The sequence below is a fragment of the Bubalus kerabau genome, chromosome 8 (assembly GCF_029407905.1).
Source record: "Bubalus kerabau isolate K-KA32 ecotype Philippines breed swamp buffalo chromosome 8, PCC_UOA_SB_1v2, whole genome shotgun sequence".
NCBI classification, from domain to species: domain Eukaryota; kingdom Metazoa; phylum Chordata; class Mammalia; order Artiodactyla; family Bovidae; genus Bubalus; species Bubalus kerabau.
Genome location: NC_073631.1, coordinates 104,535,737 through 104,550,948, shown reverse-complemented (window position 1 = coordinate 104,550,948; position 15,212 = coordinate 104,535,737). Strand labels below are relative to the sequence as shown.

The 15,212-nt window shown below is 40.0% G+C and overlaps 1 protein-coding gene across 10 annotated transcripts in view; it reads left to right on the top strand.

Moving 5' to 3' along the window:
- The window catches only part of DGKI (diacylglycerol kinase iota), a 430,242-nt gene that overhangs the window by 285,776 nt on the left and 129,254 nt on the right, over positions 1–15,212 (top strand). For all 10 annotated transcript variants that reach the window (XM_055591024.1, XM_055591028.1, XM_055591025.1 and 7 more), the window contains one exon: positions 346–446. In XM_055591024.1, the coding sequence (XP_055446999.1) occupies positions 346–446 (101 nt within the window). The remainder of the gene's footprint in view (positions 1–345; positions 447–15,212) is intronic.

Below are 15,212 nucleotides of genomic sequence, written 5' to 3'. Positions count from 1 at the left end.
CAGATTAGCTACATCTGATTTATTGTGGAACTGAACACATGGTATTATTGGAGTTTTTAATAAGTTAGTAGTAAAAAACAAAACAAACAAAAAAAAATGAATAGGCTCCAGAAGCATTTTCTGCTCATTCCCATGTTATTACCTAAATTCCAGAAACCTGAGGTTTCCAGAGATATGTTCTCCAGATAATTGCTGTATTCTGGTCAAGAACCCATGATTCTGGTTTGAGTGTTGACTCTTTTTCTTAGCAGAAAGAGTCAGTATTGCCTTTAGTCCAGCAAGGGGCTTATGACTCTCAGTTCCGTGCTATCCTTGATGTCTGACCTCTTGGTTCTTGTTTTGCAGTCCCCAGTCTGTTCCAGACCGTCTGAGGATCCGGGTGAACAAAATCAGTTTACAAGACTATGAAGGATTCCACTACGACAAAGAGAAACTCCGGGAAGCCTGTAAGTTGGAAGTGCCTAAGGGGTGTAATGGGATCAGCTCATTTTCAGTCTTTTGGTCTTCCTTGATTTAATGGATAGATTCATCTCTGTCCGGAAGTCATAGTTAAAGAAATGTAGGGAAGCGTAGTAACATGTGAACCCAAAGATGCCATATAGGCTGAAGAAAATGGAACTAGGAAAGGAAATTAGAATGAAGTAGTTCTGCTCTTGATGCTGTGTTAGGATCTCTTGGTTTATTAACCAGTTTAGTCTCAGGTTTACATAAAATGAGAAAAGCAAAAAGTTGGTGACACCATATGGTATAATAACATCTAGGAAATTCTTAAGACAGCATGCATCTCTTCTTGGAGACTGTTACCAATTACTGTCCTCATTCTTCATGCCAGTGTGACAGTTATCTGTGAAGACACTTCCTTCACTTCTAGCTGTTATGTGATTATATGACATCTAAGAAAGATCCACAGCATTGTAAATGTCGTGGTAAAATGAGTCATTGATGAGGTGCCAGTGTTTCCTAAATCTTAAATTGAGTCAATGTATGAATTCCTTCTCAATGTTCATATTTTCCATATGCTTCTTTAGATATATAACCAAGTATTAGTTCACTTTGCTCATCATTTCATATTTATTGGGCATTTATTACATTCTAGTCACTATTTTAGATCCATGTCTGCATATGATATGTGAAGTAATTGGGGAGGGTTTACCAGAAGCAGTTAAGACTATAGGTGTTTTAGATATTAGGGTTCTGGGTTCCTTCTTAACTGTGGGAGCTGATAGTCAAGTGCAGTAAAGTTTGAGAAGATGAGGGCCAGTATCCAAGGGCACAGACAGGGATGCCAGCAGAGAGAAAGAAGTGTTGTGTAGAACCAGAGATTTATGAACTAAAACTCAAACTGCCTCCAAGTGTGGACCTACCTACAGGTGTAGAAGATGCAGATAGTTAAAACTGGCAGGAATGGAGTAGGGGGCACATTTCTGAGCTTTGATTCTTGAACTTATAATCTGGAGTTGGGTGTACGGGAGGGAAGTCCCAAAATCCAGGACAGTCTCAGGGTGGGCAGGGACTTTGAGATCTGGGTGTGGCAAAGAGCATGGATCCACACCCCCACCCCCCAGCCCCCATAGTCCAGACACTGAACCTACCAGGGCATCCTGTGTGGCATTTCTCTCTCACCCCCTCACTGCTTCTTCATCTTCTTCAACGCTCTTCATCCCTTTCTGTAAACGTCAGTAACCTTTAGCTTCTCCCCAGTCTTCTCACTCCATCCTTCTCTCTCGTTCCCTTTAGTAAGAATGCTTGGAAGTGAAGGAGTAGCAATCCCCTGAACTTCTGCATTTCCCCCTTCTGCCAATGGCACACTGTATTTTCTAATGTAAATGAGATTACAGACTAGTGCAAAATCTCGGTTCACCTGTAAGGTGGTGGACCTATTTGTTTGTAATGGGATGTGTGGCTACAATGTAAACTAAACTGACTTTTAGAGGCTACTAATGATACAGAATGGTGTTTTATGTTCTTTTTCTTACAAACTTCTAAACAAATAGCTTAAGTTTGAAAAATTACAAAGATCCTGGATCTCAAGCCAGAAATGTTTTGCAGCTTATGAAGAATCCTGAGGAGAGTCAGTTGGGAGTGGGGAAATATTTGAACTTTTTGGCTGAAATGAGATTTGAGGCTTATCTGTGGATTCCAATGATCTATCTTTTCTGGGGCATTATCTGTCCACTATTGGCCAGAAGTAACTGTGACTTGAGTTTTTATAAGATGACATTCCCTGGCAAGTGCTCTACTCATCATCTCTTATGTGATAAAACATCTCTGTGAGGGAACTTCTGATCTGAAATTGGAGGAGGTGATGTGGTATAAATATAAGCCCAATAAATTCAGCCATATCTTGGGACCCCAAAGAACAAAGAAACGCTCAAAGAGGGAATTAAAGCATTATCTCATTCTAAAGATTTGAGAAGAACAACATAATAGAAGTAAAAGTGACCAACTCAGTCATTCTATTTTTAATAAATGGTGATGATGCTTCTCAGTTGCAGTTGTTCGGGGAAGTTTGTCCTTGAGTATTTGTGAATTTATTCTTATTCACTTTCACCCTTTTTCCCTGGCTCCAACTTGCAAGAGACTACAGATGCATGGGGAGACCGACAGTTCAAATTGAATACAAAGGGGAAAAACAAGTTCAAATCCAAATGTGCAGTACATACCAAAATAGGTTATTTCAGAAGCGTTAATAAAGTGAAATGCAGAGAACATATTGAGATAAAAGGGACTCTAGGAAGGTGCTCTGACTTGCATCCCAGAAGAACAAAATGGGTGATTCCCACTTCAGTCGTTCATTTATCATCAACATTGAAGTCTAAACTAGAGCAGTCCTACATTACTGGTTTAAAAAATTAGTTCCCTTTTTTGATTATACACCAAGTGATTCATCCAGACAGCATGTGGCTGTTTGCCTTTACTGTTTAATAGAATTTTGCTCATGTGTCTGGCTTATTATTTATATTAGATTATAAACTCAGATGTTTGTTGTCTTACAAAGCCTTGCTTCTCTCTGTAAGGCAGGACTCCATGATAATCACAGAATGGCAGTCCTTTTAATGACTATGCTTATTTTGGCATAGAGAAAATTGGCTATTTTTTGATTGGGTTGTTTATTTTTATGGAATTGAGCTGCAGGAGTTGCTTGTATATTTTTGAGATTAGTTCTTTGTAAGTTGCTTCATTTGGTATTATTTTCTCCCATTCAGAAGGCTGTCTTTTCACCTTGCTTATAGTTTCCTTTGTTGTGCAAAAGCTTTTAATTTTAATTAGGTCCCATTTGTTTATTTTTGCTTTTATTTCCAATATTCTGGGAGGTGGGTCATAGAGGATCCTGCTGTGATGTATGTCAGAGAGTGTTTTGCCTATGTTCTCCTCTAGGAGTTTTATAGTTTCTGGTCTTACGTTTAGATCTTTAATCCATTTTGAGTTTATTTTTGTGTATGGTGTTAGAAAGTGTTCTAGTTTCATTCTTTTACAAGTGGTTGACCAGTTTTCCCAGCACCACTTGTTAAAGAGATTGTCGTTTCTCCATTGTATATTCTTGCCTCCTTTGTCAAAGATAAGGTATCCATAAGTGTGTGGATTTATCTCTGGGCTTTCTATTTTGTTCCATTGATCTATATTTCTGTCTTTGTGCCAGTACCATACTGTCTTGATGACTGTGGCTTTGTAGTACTGCCTGAAGTCAAGTAGGTTGATTCCTCCAGTTCCATTCTTCTTTCTCAAGATTGCTTTGGCTATTCAAGGTTTTTTGTATTTCCATACAAATTGTGAAATTATTTGTTCTAGCTCTGTGAAAAATACCATTGGTAGCTTGATAGGGATTGCATTGAATCTATAGATTGCTTTGGGTAGTATACTCATTTTCACTATATTGATTCTTCTGATCCATGAACATGGTATATTTCTCCATCTATTAGTGTTCTCTTTGGTTTCTTTCACCAGCGTTTTATAGTTTTCTATATATAGGTCTTTAGTTTCTTTAGGTAGATACATTCCTAAGTATTTTATTCTTTTTGTTGCAATGGTGAATGGAATTGTTTCCTTAATTTCTCTATTTTCTCATTATTAGTGTATAGGAATTCAAGGGATTTCTGTGTGTTGATTTTATATCCTGCAACTTTACTATAATCATTGATTAGCTCTAGTAATTTTCTGGTGGAGTCTTTAGGGTTTTCTATGTAGAGGATCATGTTATCTGCAAATAATGAGAGTTTTACTTCTTCTTTTCCAATTTGGATTCCTTTTATTTCTTTTTCTGCTCTGATTGCTGTGGCCAAAACTTACAAAACTATGTTGAATAGTAGTGGTGAAAGTGGGCACCCTTGTCTCATACCTGACTTTAGGGGAAACCATTTCACACCAGTCAGAATGGCTGCTATCCAAAAGTCTACAAGCAATAAATTCTGGAGAGGGTGTGGAGAAAAGGGAACCCTCTTACACTGTTGGTGGGGATGCAAGCTAGTACAGCCACTATGGAGAAAAGTGTGGAGATTCCTTTAAAAACTGGAAATAGAACTGCCTTATGATCCAGCAATCCCACTGCTGGGCATACACACCGAGGAAACAAGAATTGAAAGAAACATGTGTACCCCAATGTTCATCACAGCACTGTTTATAATAGCCAGGACATGGAACCAACCTAGATCTCCATCAACAAATGAATGGATAAGAAAGCTGTGGTACATATACACAATGGAGTATTACTCAGCCATTAAAAAGAATACATTTGAATCAGTTCTAATGAGGTGGATGAAACTGGAGCCTATTATTCAGAGTGAAGTAAGCCAGAAAGAAAAACACCAATGCAGTATACTAATGCATATATATGGAATTTAGAAAGATGGTAACGATAACATTCTGAAGGAGATCAGCCCTGGGATTTCTTTGGAAGGAATGATGCTAAAGCTGAAACCCCAGTACTTTGGCCACCTCATGCGAAGAGTTGACTCATTGGAAAAGACTCTGATGCTGGGAGGGATTGGGGGCAGGAGGAGAAGGTGACGACAGAGGATGAGATGGCTGGATGGCATCACTGACTCGATGGACGTGAGTCTGAGTGAACTCCGGGAGTTGGTGATGGACAGGGAGGCCTGGCATGCTGTGATTCATGGGGTCACAAAGAGTCAGACACAACTGAGCAACTGAACTGAACTGAACTGAACGATAACCCTGTATGCGAGACAGCAAAAGAGACACAGATGTATAGAACAGTCTTTTGGACTCTGTGGGAGAGGGAGAGGGTGGGATGATTTGGGAGAATGGCATTTAAACACGTATAATATCATATAAGAAATGAATTGCCAGTCCAGGTTCCATGCAGGATACAGGATGCTTGGGGCTGGTGCACTGGGATGATCCAGAGGGATGGTACGGGGAGGGAGGTGGGAGGGGGTTTCAGGATGGGGACCACGTGTACACCCGTGGCAGATTCATGTTGATGTATGGCAAAACCAATACGATATTGTAAAGTAATTAGCCTCTAATTAAATAAATTTAAATTAAAAAAAAAGAAAATTGGCTATAGTATTTTAAATACTTCCTATCCCTTTTCCATTAGCCCCAACTCACCTGGCAGCTTCTCCTTTAAAATATAACAATACCGAGAGGTAGAGTTTTTTGCCGGTCTCTCCCTCTGCTCTTGTTGATAAATTTCAGACTTACTTATAACAGTTAAAGTCTTTTACCCTGGATTTATGAATTATTAATCCTCAGGATAATGGTTATGATGTCCAAGAGAGGAAATTCTATTCAACGTGAATTAGAACATAAAGAGAAAGTGGTCAACTTAAAAAAATAACTCTTAATGTAAGGCTATAATAATTATAGCAGAAACTCACTCCCATATCTGAATGAAGTATATAAATGAGTCCTAATACAGCATATAATCGTGTAGTCTAGGCAAAGGGGAGTTTTTTTTTTAATTTCTTATATTTCTAAGTACAAAAAGTTTCATTGACACATGGCATATAGGTTGGTATTTAGAATAACTTGATACTGGCCAAGATCTAACTCTGTCTCTGATAAGCTGACTAAACTCTACTTCTGGCTTCAGCTTCCTCTGCCTGTTTGAATGGCCATGATGATTCATATGATTCTAGGGCCTAAACACAAAAGTAAAAACCAGTTTGAAACTAATTGAAAACAGATGTAACCTATAAAGGTTGAAGGTGCTAACATTTTTTGTATATAAAATACAATGTTCAACCACCCTTTTACAAACAGCATCCAGTACAATGGGTATTATCTGGCCATTTACAATTTAGTATATCTATATAGTTATAATATCTCAGTATATTATCTGACTGATGATTATGGCTAGTTAAATATTTGGGCAGTTGTCCTTAGGGACTTTCTTCATCTTGTTTAATGATTTAGTAAAAGGCTCGAAATGTTTGGGTTTGCATCTTGCTTGCAACCTTGACAGAGTAATTTTACTGATGACCAAATCTCTCATCTCTCAAATGAGAATATAATTGCAGCCTCTTAGGGTGCTGAGGGTTAAAAGTAATGTTGTATATGAAACCCATGCTGCACAGCCTGGCAACATTAGCAAGTTTTCCCAAAATGGTAACTATGATTGTTGGGGTTGCTGTTATGAAAGACGCTGCTGTGGCATTGCCCTTCAATCTACAGCTCCGAAAGTCAGGCTCAGAGCTGCTGCCCTGTTTTTATGTATCTTCTCACCAAATTGCACATATCATTGCCACTTTCCAACTCACTTCAAAAAGAGGATTGAAAACACTAGGATGTATTACAGGAAGAAAATATAAGTAACCATTTGATTTACTTTTATTGGGGATGGCTGTGATGGCCAGATATTTCTACCTATGAAATCCTTATTTAGAGATCAGGTCAGATATCTACAAACTCTCTTAAGTCCCTATACATTTTCTTAAGTGCATCAACTGTTATCCATCACAAAATATTTAAAAACAAACTTTACTTTTGAATAATTTTAGATTTACGCAAAAGTTACAAGGATAGTACTAGGAATTCCTGTGTTCCTCTTACCCAGTTTTTCTTGTTATTAAACATTTTATATTTTTATAGTGTATTTGTCAAAGAAACTGATACTGCTTTATTACTGTTAACTAATCCCAGGACTTCCTGTTCTGGGATCTAATCCAGGATACCATGTGCCTTGGGTTGGCTTGGCTCCCCAGTCACCCCTGGTCTCTGACAGTTTCTGCCTTTCCTCCCCACCCATCCCCCATGACGTTGCTTGTCTTGAGGAATACAGGCCAGTGTCCTGCACAGTATCGTCTATTATGGTTTCCTCTGTTGTTTTACTTATAATTAGATTAGAGTCATAGGTTTTGGGAAAGAACCCTGCAGAGGTAAAGTACTCTTCCCCATCACATCAGGGGTTACCTGATGCCCACACGACATGCCTGGTGATGGTAACCTGATCTCCTGGTAGGTTGTATGGGCCAGGTTTCTCCACTGTAAAGTTACTGTCTTTTTCCATTCCCTGTGCCATTCTTTATGAGTCACCATATTTCACTCATCTTCAAAACAGGAGAATGTGGATCGTTGGATTTTTTTATTGTTTCCAGTTTTTATGTTTGACTCACTTGCCTTTGATAAACATGCCAAAATGCTGGAGCCATTCACAAATCGAGGCATCCATGCTTCCAAAAACTATCCATTTGTGTCAGTTATATGCTGGATCTCACCCTAAATGCCAGGTACTGCAAGATGAAATCAGGACATGTAATATTACAATGTCATTTATTCAGTACACATGTATTGAGTGGTTTCACTGAGCAAACAGTGGTGGAAAAAGAAAAGCAGAAATAATCCCTGACTTGCAGGAGCTTTTCCTCATAAGATGAGGATTATGATAGAGCCATGGAAACACTATGTGTCTATTTCCTTAGTAAACAACATTTAAATAACTGCAGGAAGGGATGGACTATATAAGCAAGAATGACAAAAGCCAGGCTAGCCACTAATTAGTTGAATAACCGTGGGCAATGCATTTACCTTCTTTAGGCTTCAGTTGTCTTATCTCCTAAATGCAGTGGTTAAACTCCATATTTCCTCAGAACATACTGTATCATAATAAGTGTTTAGCCCTATAGAAATTACACAGGACTGAAAATTTTTCCTCCCGATGTGTTTACTTAGGAAAGTTTTTAAAGTTCCAACATCATTCGTTGTAGTGATTGCAAGTGTCAAAATGTGTTGTGCATTTTGCTTTGAGTTTGCTAAGAACATGGATTTTTCCCCCTATCGATTGCTTCATCTAAAATTGAATCTTTCCCCCTCATTTAACAAGTTGACAACAGGCTTGTTCAGTGGAGATTAGACCTCCATTTGGTGGATGTAGATGTTCCATTTTGCAATCTGTCTGACGAGTTAAATGATGTCAGTCTGTCCCTTGAAGGACACTGTCCATTCCTTTGCCAGTGTTTATGCTTATTTCTATTTTCATGAGTTGAAATTTACTCAAGAGCTTTGTGTTTAGCTTCCTTTACTGTTCTACCCTATCTCCTGTCTGTATCTTCTATTTACCCTTAATAAAAAGTGTGTGTGTTAGTCGCTCAGTTGTGTCCAACTCTTTGCAACTCCATGGACTGTATAGCCCACCAGGCTCCTCCGTCCATGGAGTTCTCCAGGCAAGGATACTAGAGTTGGTAGCTGTTCCCTTCTCCAGGGGATCTTCCCTCTCAACCCAGGGATCAAACCCAGGTCCCTTGCATTGGCAGGCAGATTCTTTACCATCTGAGCCACCAGAGAAGCACATGTATACAGAAACTGAGGTCCAAAACACTTAAGGAAAATGTCTAAGGGTCTGACATTCTGATACTTATTTAATCACTATGCTTCTTATTTTTTTTAGGAGTAGTTGTTTTCTTTTATAAAATATTTTTAAAAGCATATTTGGCAAAACTAATACAGTTATGTAAAGTTTGAAAATAAAATAAAATTTAAAAAAAAAGCATATTTGTTTTTAAATCTTTAGCAGCACTGTCTCAAATGCTTTTTTATATTTAAACTGACATTCTCTGAAGTTACCAGACTCTGGTTTGTTGAACAAGTTTCTGTTTTTGAATCTTCCTCAATCCTCCAAATAAATCATCCGTTCATAAGTTCAGCTTGTATTGGATTGGCTGAAAAGGTCATTTAGGTTTTTCTGTAAGATCTTAAGGAAAAACCCCAAAAGAACAGTTTGGCCAACCCAATATTTATTGGCTACTTACCATATTTCAGATGACGGATACTGAAAAGTGCCTGCCCTCATATGGCTTATACTCCATTTGAGAGACAGATAAGTGAATAAATTGTATAATACATCAGTAAATTCTATCAGGGGAAATAGAGAAAGTGATATAGGATCCTGTTTTTGCTAAGGTGATCAGAGAGAGACTTTCTGAAAAGGTGGCATTTAAGCAGAGATATGAAAGTAAAGGTTGAATGCACACCAGGGTATCTGAGGGAAGAGTGTCTCTGGGCAGAGGGAGTTGCCAGTGCTAAGGTCCTGTAATGTGAACACCTTTGAACTATTTAAGGTACAAGGAAATCCATGTGGCTGGTATCTCGTTAGTTGGGTAGAGAAAGGTACGAAGTTGTAGAGAAAAGTTTTGAAGTTGTAAGAAAGGGCTGGCCCACGGAGGGGGCTTGTAGGCTATGGAGAGGCTTCAGGTTTTATTCCAAATGTAATGAGAAGGTCCAGGAATTATTTGAGAAGGAGTTTCACATGTATGTACTAATACTGAATAGTTCTGGCTGCTGAGTGGAGAATTGACTGCTGGATTGTGGAAGTAGAATTCAGGGCACCAGATACAAGACCTACAGGATATTCCAAGTGATATGTATGCTGAAAGTTGAGGGAAGTTAAAGCAGCAGAATTGGTGTCTATTTTGGAGATAATGCTGGTAAGATCATATGATGGTTTAGCTGCACCATGTAGGAGGAAATTGTAATTCAAGGATGCCTCTGAGACTTTGACCTCAGCAATAGCTCAGTTGGTAAAGAATCTGCCTGCAATGCAGGAGGCCCTGGTTCGATTCCTGGGTCAGGAAGATCTGCTGGAGAAGGGATAGGCTACCCATCCCAGTATTCTTGGGCTTCCTTTGTAGCTCAGCTGGTAAAGAATCCACCTGCAATGTGAGAGATCTGGGTTCAATCCCTGGGTTGGAAAAATCCCCTGGAGAAGGGAAAGGCTACCCACTCCAGTATTCTGACCTGGAAAATTCCATGGACTGTAAAGTCCATGGGGTCACAAAGAGCAACTTGCACTTTCACTTTCAACTTGGTGCCTAGAGGTGGGGCTGATATAGAAGACCCAAGTGGAGCCAAGGAGCACAGAGTGAGCTAGCAAAATCCAAAAAACTGGAGAGCTTGTCAGTTGAAGGCCAAGAGAGAAATAAATTCTTTTATTTTATAAAAGAAGAGTGGCAGTGGTGTCAAATGCTCTGTGGAGGTGGAGGGTGATGCGCGCTATGAACTGGCCATTGGATTTGAGTAAAGGGTGGTTATTAGCAACCTCACAAGAGGTTGTAGAGGAAAGAAGCTGAATGGAGTAGATCCAGGTGCAAGTGGGAGCAAAGGAATTGCTTCCATGTAGATCACCCTTCTGAACTGTTTAAATGGAAAGAAGAGAAATGGAAGGGGGGGCTGGATGTGGAATCAAGGGAGGATTTTTTGTTTTGTTTTCTGATTTGTAAGCTAGTTCAGCTCCATAGGCTGGTGTGTGTGCTCATGGGCCAGTCCAGGAGAGAGTGAGAACTTGAATCAGGATAGAGAGGGCCAGGTGCAGGAGTGATGCCTTGGAGTATCCAAAAATGGGGTCCAGTGCACAGCAGAGGGATGGGGCAAGTCCCCCAGAGGATACAAGGGAAGACAGAGGAATAGGCGCAGAGGCATGTAGGTGGGGGATTTGGTACCAAGAAGAGGAAGGAGTTATATTCTGATTACTTTTATTTTCTCAGTGACATAAGAAGCAAGCAAGTTAACGGTAGGGAAGGGAAGTGTGTCAGTGGTCAAGGAAAAAAAGAATTTGAAATAGTCACTTGAAGAGCTGTACAGTGAGTGGCCTGGGAGGAATGCTGAGCCATATGGTAAATTTGGAACCTTGAACTCCTTGGCTTTTTGAAAGCATCAAAACCCTGATTTGTCAGTTTCTGGAGATCTTCTTGGCTTATACATGAGTGCACTCCTTGTCTTCCAAGACTCAGATGCCAAGGGGATATTCGACTGAAGGATAATGATCTTATTTTGAATATAATCCCCTTCATTATCTAACCTTGTTTATGATCCAAAGCCTTGCTTTGTTTACAAGAAAGTGAGAAGTTTCCAGAGCTTTACTTTATTAGTTGCTAATGATGTTAGGTCTCAGACAAGGAAGTAGCCTAAAGTGTTGATATTATTGTTTTTCAGTTGCTAAGTCATGTTTGACTCTTTGCAACCCCATGGACTGTAGCGTGCCAGGCTTCACTGTCTGCTGAAATTTGCTCAAACTCTCGTTCATTGAGTCGATGATGCCATCCAACCATCTCATCCTTGGTCACCCCATTCTCCCACCCTCAATCTTTCCCAGCATCACAGTGTTTTCCAATGAGTCGGCTCTTTCCATAAGGTAACCCAAGTATTAGACCTTCAGCATCATTCCTTCCAATGAATATTCAGAGTTGATTTCCTTAAAAATTGATTGGTTTGATCTCCTTGCTGTCCAAGGGACCCTCAAGAGTCTTCTCCAACACCACAGTTCAAAAGCTGCAATCCTTTGGTGCCCAGCCTTCTTTATGGTTCATCTGTCACATCTGTTCATAACTACTGGAAAAACCATAGCTTTGACTAGATGCACCTTTGTCAGCAAAGTGATGTCTCTGCTTTTTAATATACTATCAAGGTTTGTCATAGCTTTCCTTCCAAGAAGCAAGCATCTTTTAATTTTGTGGCTACAGTCACCATCCACAGTGATTTGGAAGCCCAAGAATATAAAATCTGTCACTGTTGCCACTTTCTTCCCTTCTATTTGCCATGAAGTAATGGGACCAGATGCCATGATCTTAGTTTTTTGAACATTAAGTTTTAAGCCAGCTTTTTCCCTCTCCTCTTTCACCTTCATCAAGAGGCTCTTTAGTTCATCTTTGCTTTCTGCCATTAGAGTGTTACCATATATGAAGTTGTTGATATTTCTCCTGACAATCTTGATTCCAACTTGTGATTCATCCAGCCTGGCATTTTGCATGAGGTACTCTGCATATAAGTTAAATAAGCAGGGTGACAATATACAGCCTTGACATACTCCTTTCCTAATTTGGAACCAGTCTGTTGTTCCATGTCCAGTTCTAACTGTGGCTTCTTGACCTGCATACAGGTTTCTCAGGAGGCAGGTAAGGTGGTCAGATATTCACATCTCTTTAAGAACCTTCCTCATTTTGTTGTGATCCACACAGTCAAAGGGTTTAGCATAGTCAATGAAGCTGAAGTCGATATTTTTTTAGGAATTCCCTTGCTTTTTCTATGATCCAGTGATTGTTGGCAATTTGTTCTCAAGTTCCTCTGCCTTTTCTAAATCCAGCTTGTACATCTGAATGTTCTCAGTTCACATACTGTTGAAGCCTAGCATGAAGGATTTTGAACATTACTTTGCTAGCATGTGAAATGAGCACAGTTGTATGGTAGTTTGGACATTCTTTGTCATTGCCTTTCTTTGGGATTGCAATGAAAACTGACCTTTTCCAGTCCTGTGACCACTGCTGAGTTTTCCAAATTTGCTGTCATGTTGAGTACAGTACATTAGCATCATCTTTTAAGATTTAAATATGTGTAATCCCATCACCTCCACTTGCTTTGTTCGTAATCATGTTTCCTAAGGCCCCTTAACTTCACACTCCAAGATGTCTGGCTATACTGAGTGACCACACCATCAAGGTTATCCCAGGCTCTAAGAGCTTTTTTGAATAGTTCTTCTGTGTATTCTTGCCACCTCTTCTTAATCTCATCTGTTAGGTTCTTGTCATTTTGAGAACCATCAGTTGGAAGTATATTCTTAAGTCTTGCCCAAAGGAATATTTTTCCTTTTGGCTGGTTTATCCTGTGTATCCACCCTCACCACCCCCCCACAAATAATCACTAATTCTCACTGCTTATAGAAAAACTTAGTCTGTTTTGTTGTTACCTTCCCAGGTCACCAACTCTGGTATACGAACTCAGATGGTAGCTACATTTCTTTTTGAAGACTTTCTTCTAAGAGCTTTGTATGGACTTATTACTTTTTCATTCATCATGTTAACATGTGGGTGGTGTGGTGTTAGCCACAGCAGAGTCGCCACTCTTATTATAATATTTAATAATAAACAACACTTAAGAGTCTTCATTATGCTTCTTGGTTTACAGAGTGCTGTTGCATACACTGTCCAGTGGTCACCGTTACAGGGACACTTCCAGCGGTGGCCTCACACAGGCTCATGTAGCTGCAACAGGATTTTAATAAGAATTTACATCTTCTCTCTCCTAACCCAGTACACCTGCTAATACACAGTTCCCCTTCTTTGTAAAGACATAGCTGTGCACTTACAGAAATGTGCTTTCAGGAAGAAATTTGGGATCATAGTTCTTGTTCTTGGTTGGGTTCCCTGGGAAACACACTTTGAGACTTTTGAGCTTAATGTGTAGGAGGTTTACTGGAGACGCTCCAAGAGGAGAATGAATGTGGAAAGCGAGCAGTAGAACTGGGCTGAGGAACAAACCGAGCCCTGATGCGACTGTAACAGAGCACTCCCGCATGGACATTTGAACCTGGGATGGCCATTTAGAATGGTCCCAACTGAGGCAAGCGTTATTGGCGAGTGTTCAGGCTGTCTGCGGGGAGGAAGCAAGCCGTGAGTGAGGTCATGTTCTTCTTAGAGAGGGACTCGGCTGTGAACTGGCAGCAGAGCAAGCACTTTGAGCAGCTGAGAGAATGAGGGCTTCAGTTCCATCACGGATCTGAGGGGCCAGTGTGGGAAACATATCTGTTCTGAAATCACCATCTTGCTTGCATAACCTGGCACCTGCTTTTGAACCAAGACCAGGATATAACCACGCCCACACCCGAATCCTTGAGTCCATTCATTCGCTTCATGTGACAACTATTTATTGAACACTTACTATGTACCAAACTGTTCTAGGTACTAGAAATTAGGCTCATGCATCACTAACCTCCAAGTTTCTCTCTTTGTAGTATCTTTTGGCCTGTGCTTGCATACTCAGTCGTATCCAACTCTTTGTGACCCCACAGACTGTAGCCAGCCAGGCTGCTTTGTCCCTGGGATTATCCTAGCAAGGATACTGGAATAAGTTGCCATTTCTTCTTCCAGGGGATCTTCCCGACTCAGGGAGTGAACCCAAGTCTCCTGAGGTTCTTGCATTGGCAAGTGGATTCTTTACCACTTGAGCTACCTAGAAAGCCCAACCTCCCAGCTATTCCAAATTCAGGGTATTGGAATATAAGCTAATTGCTTTCTTTAGATGTTTCAGAATGAGCTAAGGAAAACGGAAGATTAAAATGTTAATGCTGACCTTTTCTTAAAGGTTCTGTTTGCCCAAACTACTGTCAAGCTAAATAATTCTCCATTGGGAATTTGACTAATTAAAACTGGAAACTTAAACACAGGGTAATATAAATTTCAGGCTATTTCTAGCCAAACATTGTAGTCAGAGATAGCATGATAGTTTGATCCTCAGCAAGTTGGATATTCTGTATGTTGATCCAGTTTATGGGTAAAGATACTGGACTGAACAGAACCAAGGACAGAAATGTATGCTGGTCTGAAAATAACCACTTTGCAGATTGATTCAGAACCACAATTTTATTTGCTCGTTACATAGATAAAAGCTTCAGGCCTTCCAAGTTCATACTGGTGGAAAGCACTCTTTAATTCTTACTGGGCTTCCCAAATCCCTGGTGCACTGCTTTCCTTCCAGAGTCACTGATAAGCAGAATTGGAGTGTTCCCTTGGTTGTCAAATGCTGGCAATGTGTTTTCCTTTAGGCCACCATAGTTCATGTTGCTACATGGCAGTTGTCTGCATTGTTTACTCTTTGCTTCCACAAAGAGACTGGGGCCTCTACAACTGAGTTGAGGACATCTTCTGTGACTAATTCTTCATGTGTATCCAGTCAGCTCAGTTCAGAGCTGCATGACTGAATGTTCCTTCAGCATCTGTCAGTGACCTTGCCCATCACCATCATGTGTAATGGACAGTAGCATGTTA